This window comes from Gossypium raimondii, chromosome 5 (genome assembly GCF_025698545.1).
Source record: "Gossypium raimondii isolate GPD5lz chromosome 5, ASM2569854v1, whole genome shotgun sequence".
NCBI lineage: Eukaryota > Viridiplantae > Streptophyta > Magnoliopsida > Malvales > Malvaceae > Gossypium > Gossypium raimondii.
In genome coordinates this window covers 48,121,188-48,136,551 of record NC_068569.1, presented here as the reverse complement: position 1 = coordinate 48,136,551, position 15,364 = coordinate 48,121,188, and the positions used below count along the sequence as shown (strand labels likewise).

General features: G+C 35.7%; 1 protein-coding gene across 1 annotated transcript; it reads right to left on the bottom strand.

The window, feature by feature from the left end:
- Nucleotides 1-771: 771 nt before the first annotated feature.
- LOC105767119 (uncharacterized) lies at nt 772-14,327 on the bottom strand. Its single transcript, XM_012586636.1, has 4 exons — nt 14,028-14,327; nt 13,683-13,907; nt 13,380-13,574; nt 772-924 (listed from the first exon to the last, which is right to left on the bottom strand). Exons 1-4 carry the CDS (start codon nt 14,325-14,327, stop codon nt 772-774), a joined length of 873 nt encoding a protein of 290 aa, XP_012442090.1.
- Nucleotides 14,328-15,364: the final 1,037 nt, after the last annotated feature.

Here is a 15,364-nt window from a genome sequence, read left to right as displayed (position 1 = left end):
CCGTTTGGGGGGTCACCAACGGTAAAAAAAGTAGCTGTTGCTACTGTTCACGAGTGGATAAAACACTTCCTTGAGGAAGCGTATTCCTGCTTCGTCACCTGACAACGCGTTGACGTGGACGCATTTTCGGGAAAACAGAGCCATTTCAATAATTAATTTTTTAATGGGCCCATTTCAGTAATTTTAAAAAAATAGGGCTTTTATTGGTATTTTTCCCATAATTTTTTATGTTAAATTATAAAGTGAAACAATTTTTTAAAAACATTAATGTAATATAAAATATTTTTAATCCTATAATTATATATGTATAATAAATATAAAAAATAATAATCATTATTTAAAATTTAACTTTAATGATATTATAAATATATAATTATAGAATATATTACTTTAATAATACGATAATTTATGTTATACTTATCACAAATAATTAAACATGATTTATTATATGATATTAATAACATTACTAATAAATTTAATTTTAAACGATATATCTTTTAATAAAAAAACTATCAATAACAATATTCTGAAATTCATAAAGTTCAGTAAAGTCATACGAATATATTTTAAATGGGGGTTAGGTATGGGTTTGGTTGGTATTGGCCTGGTTTGAATTTATATATATTATATTTAATAGGAATAAAGTTTGTAACATGCCAATTTAGTCCAGATTTACAAACAAAAAATAAATTATTACAGGCCCAAAACAAAAATTACAAATGACCCAAAATGAATAAAAACTTAATGGCCCAAATGGCGCACTATCTTAAGCTAGCAGGAAACCCTAGCTCCCCCTAAGCCATCAGCGCCACTGCCCTCCACGTGAACCGGCATGCCGCCCGAGGTCTGACGTGCCTTTGCCGTCATTTCACCAAAATGGCAAGGGTAGGCTTTTTGCCCCGTCGTTGACTCTCTAAGGGCCACCTGCAAAGAAAGAAAGCACAGAAGCAGCAGAAAGAACACGCAAAAATAGTAGCGAAACAGTGTATGGCATAAACAGAAAAAGAAAAAGAAAAAGAAAAAGAAAAAATATTGTAAAATCGGCTATAAGAGCCAAACACTAGATGTATTTTTTGACACAGGGAGAAATACAAAAAAAAAGAAGAAGAAAGAAATAGAAATCAGATATAAACTCAAAGAAAGGTGATTTTTTTATATATATTTTCATTCTTTATTTTTTATTTTCGAAAACATACATATAAAAAAAGTGAAACCTATTTACCGATATCGTCGTCTTCTCTCTCTGTTTTGAAAGACCGACGGATCCTCGGGGTTCGCCGAATGGTCGCAACGAAAGAAGATAGGACCGAAAGGTTCCTTTGATTTTTTTAAAAAAAAATTTTGGTAGGCTTTTTGGGCATTTTGGTCTCAGATTGGGGTTAAGGGAAGTAAAACGATCAAAAAGGTCCCTTTTTTTATTTTGCCGGCAGCCGTGGGTCTTACAGGACCTAATGGCCGGACGTGGGAGGGTTGAGAGAAAAATGAGAAAGCTAAAGGTTTTTTTTTTTAAACCAGGTAAAATTATTTTTTTTCTAACCTTTTTTACTTATATAACCCATGTAAAACGACTTTGTTTTGGGATTTTATTTCAGAGCTGAAGTTTTTTTAAAACCAGGTAAAATGATTTAATTTAAATGGCCGACTCGATCCATCCCCTAGGATCCGTGTGTTTTCGCGACAAATGGGTTATTTGCGACTTCGGTCATTTCGATTTTTAAAGGTTTTTCAATCTGGTCTTATTTTCATTTTTCTTTTTTTTTTAAATTTATCCACTTAATTTTATTTTTTTTATTTTGGTCCTCTGGTCAATTGGTCCCTTGGAACAGTGCGTTTAGGGGTGTCTGGGAATAATTTTCCATTTGATCTCTGCTCTTTTTCGCGCGTTCAGTTTTGGTCCCTGATTCTGCCCTTTTTTATTTACAATTTATCCCCTTAAATTTTATTTTAATTTCGATTTAGTCCTTATTTATTTATTCATTTACTAAAATTTAGACTCTCAATTTCATTCTGATTTCGATTTAATCCTTAGCCTATTTTATTTCAACCTTTCCACATACTTTTATTTTATTTATTTATTATTATTTCTTCATCCTTTTACACTAAAAATAGATTATTCATACTTTTTAATTGTGCATTATTATATTATCGTTATTATTTTATTTTTAATTTTTGTTATTCTTATTGTTTTATTATTTCTTTTATTATTTTTAATATTTTAATATTATGTTTATTTATCTTTTTTTTAAATTGTGCATTTTCCATTTTCATTTTAAGTTATCTTATTTATTTTATTATTGCGATCGATTATTAATATTGTTATCATTATTATAATTACATCATTATTATCATAGTATTATATTATTTATCATTTATCATTTTAAAATTCTACTCGTATAGCTATTTTACATTATTTCATTAGCATTGTACTATACATTACGTTTAAAAATATTTGTTCGTTTTTATACGATGCTGAATAAATTATATATATCATTTTAAGTGTTACATTAATTTTTTGCACGATGCACAAAAAAGGAAAATTTTTAAACTGAATCAATGTTCATTATTTTTTGAATTAACAGAGTCGTGTTCCTAACTTACGGAATATGGTTTCTTTCTAAAACTGAAATAGTCGAATATCCATTTCAAAAATATCAAAACGAGATCTAAGTAATGATTAAAACAATGATTATTCTGATTTTTGAAAACTAAAGGCGTCGTATCCTAACTCACGGGGCATGATCCTTCTTCTCGATTAATTCGGAATAAAGCCTTTTCTATTAAAATTCTTAATACAAAGGGATCGCATTTTAAATTCTCTTCAAATTTTCAATTTTCGACACTAAGACATCAAGTAATCAATTAGGTACCAATTTTGGGCGTAACAAGGGTACTAATCCTCCCTCGTGTGTAATTGACTCCCGAACCCATTTTCTGGATTTTGTAAATCGAAAAGTATCATTTTAATAAGTCTAACATTTTATTAAAATGAGTTTTAAGGTGACCCAATCACACTTAAATAAAAAGGATTGGTGGCAACTCTCATTTTCGTTTTAAAATAAAAGTCTATTTCAAAAAAGGTTTCGATAGCTTGGCGACTTCGTTAGGGACAAAAATAAGATAGTCAAACCACACGTTGATTACTTTTGGTCTTTTTTATCGAAAATTGATAATTTGGTTTAAATTTATGATCCCTTTATTGCATTTCATCCTTCATGTTTTGACATCTCGGGTTGTATAGCGATATAGTATACTTATTTTTTGGTTCAAAAGTTTCTTTTTGTGTGTTTTCCGCATATTGCATCTGCATAACTGTTCAATTTTGCCCTTTTTAAGTGGGAGTGAGAAACTATTCCTTTGTGAGGTATTTATATCCGTATAGGATAGTGGATCACTTTTGGGATGCATTCATACCTATGTCTTCGTGAGATTTTCATCTCTGTGTAGCCATAGGGAAATGTATTCCCCTGAATTGAACTTAGCCCGTATGAGCCTATAATGGGCGAGGATCGAGGAATCTACCGGTTCAAGTACCCTTACTTTAGAACTGAACCATATATAATGAGCCCTAAGAACCTATCCTAGGTAGAGCCACACCAAACCCCTAGTGGTCGCCCGAATAGGTGCTCTATTTATTATCTCTTTCTTTGAATTCTAGCTTTGTATGAAATGTACTGATTTATTTCGTTTTGTTTTTATTGTGGTTGCATTGCATTTTCATCATAGAAAAGGGTATTGATTCACGTTTAGTTGCTAAATAGAGAGTTTGTCATGGAAAAGGGATTTCTTGATAAAGTGAAAGACAATGCAGCCGTCCGAATATGGTCCGAGAAGATACAACAAGAGAAGGGTGATAGTTTGATGGAGGGGTACATGTCAAAATTGTGGGATTTCAAGCGCATCAGTGTGACCTAGAATAATCTCAAAGAGTTGAAAGAGGTATGAGACCAATGGGATGACAAAACCAAGCAACTATTCTACTGTAACTATGGTGGTTTGCCTTATTTACTCAATGTCAAGGTGGATAAGCACTTGTTTCAAGCTCTGGCTCAATATTGGAATCCTGCCTACAGCTGCTTTACTTTTGAGAATGTTTTGAGAAGGTAGATTTGGTGCTTACTGTGGAGGAGTACACTTTACTTTGTTGCCCAAGGATTCAAGCCGACAAAGCTTATTCTAGAGCCGCCAATGTCCCGACTTTCTTAAAGAAGATAATGAGCATCACGGGGATGAGTGAGCAATGGGTCGCAGCCTAGATCAAGCAAAAAGGAGATGATAAATGTATTCATTGGAAAAGCTTGCGAGATTTTATCTTAGCACATCTGAATACAAAGAAAAGGGTCGATGTCTTCGCTTTGAGTATTTACGGGTTGGTTATTTTCCCCAAAGCACTAGGGCACGTAGATGAGGCAGTTTTAGACTTATTTGATCGACTTGACAAAAGGGTCATGCCTGTTGCAACAATTTTGGCCGAAACTTTCAGATCTTTGAGTGCATGCCGGAGAGTGGGTGAAGGAAGATTTATTGGGTGTGCACAACTCTTGCTATCCTGGTTTCACAACCACTTTTGGAAGGTAGAAAAGATCTCTTATCGAGTATTCTCTGAGAAATACTCTCTGTTGAAAGAATTTGTGGCTACGCCAAGGTGAAATGACATTTTGGAGGAGAAATGGGTGGCAATTCTCCAAAATTTCTAAGATGAAGATGTTGAACGGAGGGCCCCTTGGATGATCATTGATGAGATTTTGTATCGATGTGGAGACTTCGACTAGGTTCCTCTACTTAGGATATAGGGAGCTGTTGGGTATGGTCCTCTACTTGTGTTGAGACAGTATAAATCGAGGTAGTTTATATCGACAATGCAATGGTTGACCCAGTGTGAGTTTGCGTATAGGGGTGATAATTATAGGAAGAAAGTTCGTGAAATATTGAACGCTTGGAATCAAACCCACAGATGAAGAGATTTACCGCAAATCCTATGATGATCCTCGAATATGATTGGTGGTGGGGTAAAAGAGTCAATGACAATATCACTGTGTCAAGTCAAGAAAACACTCGGCCAATAGAAGAACACCTACAAGTGATCCCATCTGAGCTAGAGACCATAAAGCAAGACTTTGAAAAGAGAAGTTCAGAACTAAGGAAAAAGATAGAATAGTTGGAAGAGGAAAAGATGCATCTAGGATTAGATGTCGACGTCTAGAAGTTAGAGGCTGAGAAGATGAGAAAAGGAAAGAACAAGGCTGAGGAAGACTTGGATAGTCTAAAAACAGATTAAAAGAAGTTGCCTTTGTCGATAAGGACTATCGGGTTGGGTAAAACATCGGAATAATGGCGCCAAGAGATCAAAGAAGAAAAGATTAGAGGCGATTAGTGGGAAAACAAATTCCAAGATGCTCAAGTTTGAGAAGATGCTTTAGAAAGGAGTTTGTTAGAAAGCCAAAATGAAAAGGTTGGATTAAAAGCCTGGGTAGCAAAATTAGAAAGGTCAATTAATCAGTATCGTAGTCACAACTCCGCCATTGAGTTGAAAGCAAGCCTAAACAAGATTGAAGAGCTAAAGGAAAAGATAGAAAAGTTCAAAACCGCATTGCAAAATTGTAAACTTCGAGCTGAACTTTTTGAAATGAATAATGAACACTGGAAACAACAACTCCAATGCTCTCAAGGTCAGATTAGGGATAGAGATCACATCATGGGCAAAGCTGTGACTCAAGTACAGGAAGTGGCTCGAGAAGTGGCTGATCATTTGCAAACCCTAGCAGTTCAAACTGACATGCTAAGCTTAAAATACGAATCAGAATCGATTCGGGGCCGAGAATTAGCTTGGCTTATTAAGAAAGTCAAGGCTTTGAGTATTAGGGCAAGACCGTATATGTAAAATATCCATTTTATGTAAAGAGATTTGTTTTCTAGTAAAGTTGTTCTAATAGAATTGAATCAGAATCAATGCCTCTTTTTTGCATTCATTTCATTTATCTGTATTACATTTCATCATATGCATTAAGTTTCATAAAAAGACCCCAATTGAGCGAAATTATGACAGTTACCCTGGAGACCAACAAAAATCAACTAACTGAATATCGTTATGGTACTCGCAGTAAAACCAAAGCAATGGATCAAAGATTAGAGAGATTAGAACAAATTCAGAAGGAAATACAAGATCATTTGCAAGCGCAACTGCAGTAATAATTAACTAAAGTACAACAAGACATTAGAGATCAAATACAAGAATCCTAATGAAGTATAATAAGCTAGTTGACACAGTTGCTGCCTGGAGGGATTGAAAAAGGAAAAAGCACAGTGGTTAACTCAGGGAATAATAATGAGTACCCTACCTACCCTCCAGGCTTTACCCCGGTAAATGTCCAAGCCCAATTAGATACATATCCACGAAGGGTATCCGTCATCATAAGACCTCAACCATATCAAGCAGGTACCTTAGCACCGATTTATTACCCGACGGATTCAGGTTCCAATCCCGGAGATAATCTAACTAATCCAGTTGTGCCCGATTTGGACGACATGGCTAACATAGATAGAGTAAGAGTTGAGCTGCCGAAATAGCTGGAAGATAGGTGTAAGTGGTTGGAGGAGAAATTTAGAGCAATGGAGAATGCTAACTGTCTTTGCAGGGTTGATGTTAAGGATCTGAGCTTAGTCCCAAACCTAGAACTCCCACCAAAATTTAAAACTCCAGAATTCAAAAAATATAATGGGATTAGTTGTCCTGAAGCCCATATCACAATGTTCTGCCGAAGGATGATGGGATACATCAATAATGACCAATTATTAATCCACTGCTTCAAGGATAGTCTGATCGGGTCAGCCGCCAAGTGGTACAACCAATTAAGCCGCGCCAAAATCAACTCTTGGAAAGACTTGTCACAGGCTTTCATGAAATAATACAGCCATGTGACCGACATGAAACCTATCATAATTACATTGCAGAGTATGGAAAATAAGCAAAGTGAAAGCTTCAGGCAATATCTTCAGAGATGGAGAGAGGTGGCAACGCAAGTCTAACCACATCTTTTGGAGAAAGAAATGACAATACTTTTCATAAATACTTTGAAAGGCCCGTTCATTAACCATATGTTGGGAAGCGCTACCAAGAGCTTCTCAGATATAGTAATGTCCAGTGAGATGATTGAAAATGCAGTAAGGAGTGGGAAAATAGACGCGAGAGAAAATGCCAAAAGATCAGCCCCGAGGAAGAAGGGAAATGAAGTGAATAACACAAGCGTGTATAATAAAGGCTATTCAAAATCGGTCACTGTGGGCCAACCAATGACTGTAACAACCAGCCACTAATGTCCCTCAAGACAAGAATCTAACTCAAGGCCAAACACAGAAAAACTCTAGTTCACACCCATCCTGATGACATATAGGGAGTTATATCAGAATTTGTTCGATGTGCATGTGGTATCCCCATTTTATTTAAAACTCATGCAACCTCCGTTCCCAAAATGGTATGATGCGAATGCTCAATGTGAGTATCACTCAGGAATAACGAGAAACTCAATTGAGAACTGCACTACATTTAAAAAGTTGATTGAAAGGTTCATCAAGATGGGGATCGTAAGGTTCAATGACCCATCGGGACGTAATGTGGCTGGAAATGTGTTACCCAGTCATTCAGATCAAGGTGTAAATGCGATAATTGAGAATGGAGGAAAGAGGACCAAAATTGATGTTGCAGAGGTGAAATCTCTGCTAAAATGGGTCTAGCAAAAAATGATAGAGGATTAATTATGCGAAATTCAGAGGAGGCACCTAAAGGGGTGAGGAGCTACTGTGAGTTCCACAATGAAGGTCACGAGAGCCAAGAGTGCACTGAATTCAGAGCTTTGGTGCAAAGAATGATGGATAACAAAGAAATCAAATTTTATGAAGATGTCAAGGGCTTAAAAGGAGGACATGTTTACGCTTCAGAGGAAGGATCGACTGAAAAGGTCCACAAGGTCAATCACTCGATGGTGATTATTTCACGACCAAGAAGTAATCAAGTGGGAACACAAATTGTGCCGAGGGTCATAATTCAGAAACCCGTGGCTTTTCCCTACAAGGAAGACAAAAGGGTTCCATGGAATTATGATTGCAATGTGATGATCCTCTGGAGAGGAGAATTCGGTTAGCACTTCAGAAGAGTGCCAGGATATTGGTTTCTATACGCGCAATGGGAGGCGCTATGATTCTACAAATATAAGAATTGAGCTCGTTAAAGGAAAAGCCTTGGTGGTCAAACACAAAAAAAAAGACAGCTAGACTTGAATCATTTGTTAATGAACCGGTAAATGAGAAAGAGGCTAAGAAATTCTTGATATTGTTTTCCAATAAAAACATCCACATCATTTTAACTTTTGTTTTTATTTCGGGGTGATTTGTCACAGCGCACAAGTTTAAAAACTAAAAAAGGAAAAAAAATTTAAATGAAGGGTTAAAATGTATTTTTTTCTTAAGTTGGAGAGCCTTATTTTACAAATAAACAAATTGCTTTTAACCATAAGTTGTTCTGTTGAAAATCTACATTCTTTCAACTGTATCTTTCAGTTTCTCATCCTGCTGAGGAAGTATATATATTAACTGTACAGTAAGTTTCTTCTCTCTTCCATCTTTTGAGCCAACTATATATATATCTTTGAACTGTACCTTTAAGTTTCTCGTTTCTTCCAATAAAAAATAATAAACATTATCATGGGTCGGTCCGGTCGTAGCTCAGACGTAGAGAGAAAATAAACTAAAGATATAGAAAACTAAAGTCAAATGGGAGATGCAATCGCAATGGTAATAACTGGGACAAACCTGAGGTCTCTAAGGTATCAAAATGGTTTTCTATCTTAATGTTACTGATTTTGATGATTTTCTGGATTAGACTTTTATTTTCATTCTTTAATGGTAATTGAAATAAAATGCCGCTAATCTATGGATTATGTTGGGAACTCGATGAGCCCAACACACCCACTATAGAGGACCTAGGACTTACAACTAATGTTACACCAACTCTCTGAAGTCGGCTAACTTTTTACTTTTCTAACTTCTTAGTGTATTATAAAACTCAAGTAGCAGAGCCAACCATATATCATTCAGGCAGTAGAGCTGACCATATATCGTTTAGGCGGCAAAACCAGCCATATAAAAAACCTAACCCAAATGCACTAAGTGTTTAAAAACCTAAGGATTAACCGAAACTTAAAATTATAAGAGAAGATAACACTTTTATTATTACAATACAATTACAATATGATACACACTTCTCTCTCTTTCATCATTACATGAATGAAAGCTCCTACCCCTATTTATAGAGTTTAGGGATCGTTGGATTGTTGACACATGTCAACATCCTTACCATTAATTTCAAAAATATCTAATAACTAGAATGTTCATATATAATATCTAGTCTTCTATCCTTACCATTAATTTAAAAAAAATCTAATAACTAGAATGTTCATGTATAATATCTAGCCTTCTAGAGAATATCCTATTTCTTTATTTTATATATATTCTAGAATCTTCCAAAGAAAATATCTCTTAAAGGATAAGTTTGGCTTTTATCTAAAAGTTGTATTGGCTTTCAACATTTCCCCTCATTGCAAACTTCTTTCTATAGATGATTTACAGATCATACTGAGTACTTCTCTAAACTTCTCAAACTTTGGTCTACTCAGACTCTTTGTGAATATGTCTGCAACTTGCTCATCTGTCTTTGTGGGTACCATCCTGATTTCCCCTTCAAGGACATTCTCGCAAATATAATGATAGTGCACTTCTATACCTTTTGTCCTTGCATGAAAGATCGGATTCTTTGCTAGACGTATGGCTGATAAATTATTGCAGAGAAGCTTGACTTGATAGTTTATTGGCTGATGAAGATCCTCCATCAGTTGTTTTAGCCAAGTACTCTCTTGTGTCACTAATGCTGCCGACCAATATTCCGCTTCGGTGCTTGATAATGACACTATTAGTTGTCTCTTACCGCACTATAATATTTCTCTTGATCCAAGGTTGAAGATGTACCCAGTAGTTGATTGCCGTGTATCATAGTCTCTAGCATAGTCGATATCACAATATCCAGCATACCTTAGGATGTGTCGCACTACATCGAGATTAGGCTTCTTAGAATTGCTCATGTATCGACTAGCCACTCTAACTGCATAAGTTATGTCTAGTCATCTTAGAGAGAGGTAAATAGGACTTCTGACCAGTTGTCGATACATAGTTACATCTTCTAAGTGTTTTCCTTCATTTTCTCGTAGTTTTATATTAGGATCTATGGGTGTGGAGATAGGCTTGCAGTCAAGCATCCCATACCTTTGTAGAAGATCATTTGCATATTTCTATTGCCCCAAAAATAATCCATCCTTCGTGCGATCTACTTCAAGTCTAAGAAAGTGTTTGAGTTCTCCTAGTTCATTCATATGAAACTAATAAAAATATTTTCCTTTGTTTACTGGATTTCCTTGCAATAATCTCCAGTGAGGATTAAGTCATCCACATATACTAGCACTATGGGCTAGTTTTCCTTGATTTGCTTTCACAAATAAACTAGAATATGAAGGAGAAATTGTAAAACCACTTTGTATTAAGAACTCACTGATCTTCTCATACCATGCTCTTGGAGCTTGCTTCAAGCCGTAGAACACATTCTTCAGTTTATAAACTTACTCGAGATGGATCTTGTTCTCGAAACCTCTTGGTTGCTCTATATAGATGTCATTGTCAAGTTCTCCATCTATGAAAGCATTCTTAACATCCATCTACCATAGCTTCCAAGACTTTCTAGTGGTCAATGCTAGCAAGACTCGAACAGTTGTGATCTTTGCCACCAGGCTAAACGTTTCTTCATAATCTAGCCCATATTGTTGAGAGAAACCTTAAGCAACAGCTTGAGCCGTATACCTTTCAATTGAGCCATCTGGTCAAGTTTTTACCCTATAAACCCATTTGCAGGATATTGACTTCACATCTTTTGGCTTTGGCAAAGTTTGATTTTCTTTTAGTGCCTTAATATCTTCTTCTGTAGCTTTCTGCCACTCAAGGCTTTGTGCTGCTTCTTCAAAAGTAAATGCCTCAAAAGGTATAGACTCATCTACAAGGGCAGTGTTGGTGTAACACCCCAAACTCGACCTAGATGTTATGGCCAGATCGGGAAGTGTTACGTAACTTGATTGAAAATTTAGTGTTTATATAACTTGAAATCGTCACAAACTCTTAAAATTCCATATTATTCGATGATATATCTTTTCTAGCTATTTTATTGAAATTGTTGTTTACTTATCTTTTCTAAAAACTTACAATTTTGCAACGGAAACTCTTAGAATGTTGATGTTTTGAAAACACTGTTTATTGTTGTAATTCATTACTTTCGCAAAAAATATTATCGATAAAATTTTTAAGTCGCATTTTGTGCAAAAGGAAAATAAAATCTCAAAACCCAAACAAACCAACATAGTCCAAATATTAAAAACGCTTAAAAACTAAATTAAAATGATTCAAATGAACATGTTTAATATAACCGAGCTCCTGTGGCACTGACTTGCCTAAGTCTGAGGATTAGCTGGAAATATTAGTCAAACAAAAAGTAAGTTTTTGAAACTCAGTGTGTAACAAATAGTTCAAACTTATAAATTATATCAGACAAATCTAAAAGAAACTGAGTTTTAATAGAGCAATACAAATACAAATATATTTTCCTACCCTCATCCGCTACACACCATCTCTGACCATCCCACCACACCATATGGGGTATGAAACAGCCATCCAACCCTACACACCACTTAGTGTCGTTAAGACACTTACAGAATAATTGCAGCTATCCTTCCAATATAGTGGGTGATATATCGCCACTCATAGAAAGGCTTCCTCCACATATTTTAACTCATCCCAGATGCAGATATAAAACAAAACATAAATCATACTTGCTACAGTTACGCATGCATGATATTACAAATACAAAATATTTACAACATTTATTACGAAGTTTGCTTGTCACATGATAACTCAAAGATACGAACACATATCAGAATTATTTGTAACAGAGGACAGGATTTCATGGTTTACCATACATTTAATCACATATCGACCCTACAAAAGGCCCACACGCCCGTGTGGCCCACAAGCTCATATGGTCCACACGATCCAAATAGCCTAAATTGTGTGTCATACACGGTTCAGTACACGACCTGTCACACAGTCGTGTGTCACACACGGCCTACCACATGGCCTGACACAAGACTGTGTGGCATTAATAGTGAACTTTTTTAGATTTCACCAATTGCTGTGTTTTATGTTTTTCAATACACACCTAACTCGAATTTTGATGTTAACCCACTCACAAGAATTCCAAAACCTACACACTTAAAAAAAAACTACTAATTTCAATAATGATTCACGAAATCTAACTAAGAATTAACCACAACCGAGCTTAAACAACCCTCCCCAAATCCATCCAAACACTTACCGTTAAACAAACTACAATACGCGAATCCTAAGTTGCTGGAGGAACACCAAGCGTCCCTTGATCCTCTCTTAAAAACACATTGATACAATTAAAAATAAAACCCAATGTAACAACCCCTTGTTTGATTGAACATAACAGCTAATAAAAGCACAAAATACCAAACGTACAATAGACAAATCGATCTATTACCCAACACTCAAAAACACAGAAGCTTGAAATCGCGAGAAAAGAATAAAAAATAACAAAAAAGGGCCGCACTGCTTCAGTAATTAAGAAAAGAAAATTAGAATTGAATAATCCTTGCTTGGGAATAAACAAAAGACGACAAAGAAAGGGCAAGAAAATAAACATATAAATCTTGATATATATGTTTTTTTGTTACTGGAAGCCAACTGAAACATATAAACAAAAATCTTGATAAACATGACTAAGGTAGAAGAATTTTTAAGAGCATTAATCTATTTTTAAAAAAAAAAATTCAAAATAGAATGATAGAGGATAAAAACAAAAAATAGATAAAATTGACTAAAGAATTATGCCCACTATCTCAACTACCCTAATACACATCTAACAGATTCTTTGTCTTCAAATTAAATTCAAATTCTTCTAACCACACAACCCACCAAATATTAACAAAACAACAAAAGAAAAAAAGTATTCAAATAGCTCATGTAGAGATTCTAACTTAGGACCCACAACACACATCTTCAAGGCCCTTAACCACTGGAGCAAATACTTATTTACGACAGAATTTAACAAATTAGAACTCATATTTTTAGGGCATTACAACTCTATCCCCCTAAAAGAAATTTTGGCCTCGAAATTTACCTAATTTAAATAGATGCATATATTGCTGTCGAATTGAGTCTTTAGGTTCCCATTTGGCTTCCTCGGTGCCATGATTCTGCCATAAAACTTTTACCAAAAGGATGGACTTCCTCCTCAAGACCTTAATATCTCGATCCAAAATCTGAACCGGCTCCTCCTCAATGGTCAAATCTGGTCCTACCTCAATCTCCTCGACAGAAATAATATGAGATGGGTTAGACCGATACCGCCTCAACATGAAGATGTGAAACACATCATGGATACGGTCCAACTCTGAAGGTAGCTCCAACTGATAAGAAACTTGTCTTACATGTTTTAAAATCTAATATGGCCTAATGAACCTAAGGCTCAACTTGCCTTTACGTCCAAACCGGAGAACCTTCTTCCACAGATATACCTTAAGGAAAACATAATCACCCACAGAATTCTTGATATCTCGCCTCTTCAGTACCGAATAAGACTTCTGTCTATTAGAAGCTACCTTAAGATGATCCCAAACTAGTCTAACTTTATTCTCAGTCTCAAAAACCAACTTAGGACCCAAAACTTGTCCCTCACCCAACTCAGTCCAACACAACGGAGTACAACACTTACGACCATACAGAGCCTCGTAAGGTGCAGTCTAAATATTGGACTAGAAATTGTTATTATAAGTGAACTAGGTTAACGATAGAAACTCCTCCTAACCACTTCAAAAATCGATCACACAACTTTGAAACATATCCTCTAGTATTTGAATCACCCTTTCAGATTGACCATTGGTCTGAGGATGGAACGTAATACTGACGTCTAATCTCAAACCCAGAGCCTCATGAAGTTTTCTCCAAATCTGAAAAGTGAAGCGAGGATCTCTATTAGAAATAGTCGAGACCAGAACCCCATGAAGTCTCATGGTCTCAGAAACATATAACTTAACCAATTTCTGAAGGGAATAGTCTGTCCTAACAGGAATGGAATGAGTAGACTTGGTCAACTGATCCACAATGACCCACATAGAATCCTTCTTAGTAGGTGTTAAGGGAAACCCACTAACAAAGTCCATAATCACCCGTTCCCATTTCTAAAAGGAATCTTAATGGGTTGAAGAACACTTGAAGGCATTTGATGCTCAGTCTTAACTTGCTGGAATGTTAGATCCGTTACCTCTTGTTTGAAACCAGGCCACCAATATAACTTACAGAGGTCTCAATTCATCTTATTTTCGCAGGATGTATAGCATAAGGGCTATTATGCGTTTCCCGTAGAATAGGGTGCCTCAAATCAAAGTTGTTAGGCACATATACCCGACCTTGGAAACATTAAACCCCATCATTGTTCAGCCTAAAATTAGAAGTATTACAATTCTCAACCTGATGGAATTACAGAATCAAAGAGTCTTCCCCCAACTATTTAACTCAAATTTGCTCAATCCAAGTCGGTTTAACTTGCAACTCGGCTAACAAACTCCTATCATCAAACAGTCTTAGGCAAGCAAAGATCGCCCTCAAATTAGACATTGCTCAAGCATCGGCCACCACATTGACCTTACTGGGATGATACTCAATAGTGCAGTTGTAATCCTTAAGTAACTTAACCATCTATGTTGCCTAAAGTTTAACTCCTTCTTAGTAAGGAGATACTTGAGGCTTTGGTGATTAGTGTAAATGATACACCTTTCACCATACAAATAATGCCTCCAGATTTTTAAAACGAAGACAATCGTAGCCAACTCAAGAAAGTGTGTAGGATAGTTGCCTTTTTGTGACTTAAGCTATCGAGACACATAAGCCACTTCCTTACCATCTTGCATAAGAACGAAACCCAAACCAACATGTGATGCGTCACTATAAACCATGAATTCCTTGCCTGATTCAAGTTGTATCAAAATAAGAGCCTCAGTCAAAATGGATTTGAGCTTCATAAAGCTTGATTGCTGCTCATCAGTCCATATAAATGGTGCGTTCTTACGCAACAACTTAGTCAGAAGAGTTGCGATAAGTGAGAACCCCTCGACAAACATTCGATAGTAATTTGCTAATCTAAGAAAACTACATATATCAGAAACATTCCTAGGTTGTTTCCATTCAAGCACAACCTCAA

Bases quoted from the DNA above. Each gene is read 5' to 3' on its own strand.
- LOC105767119 (XM_012586636.1), bottom strand. From the start codon at position 14,327: ATGGACTTTGTTAGTGGGTTTCCCTTAACACCTACTAAGAAGGATTCT. The intron at 13,575-13,682 runs GTATATCTGTGG...GTTTCTTATCAG, and splicing joins GTGATTATGTTTTCCTTAAG to TTGGAGCTACCTTCAGAGTT. The intron at 925-13,379 runs GTAAAAGTTTTA...CTTTCTTTGCAG, and splicing joins GGAGGAAGTCCATCCTTTTG to GTGGCCCTTAGAGAGTCAAC.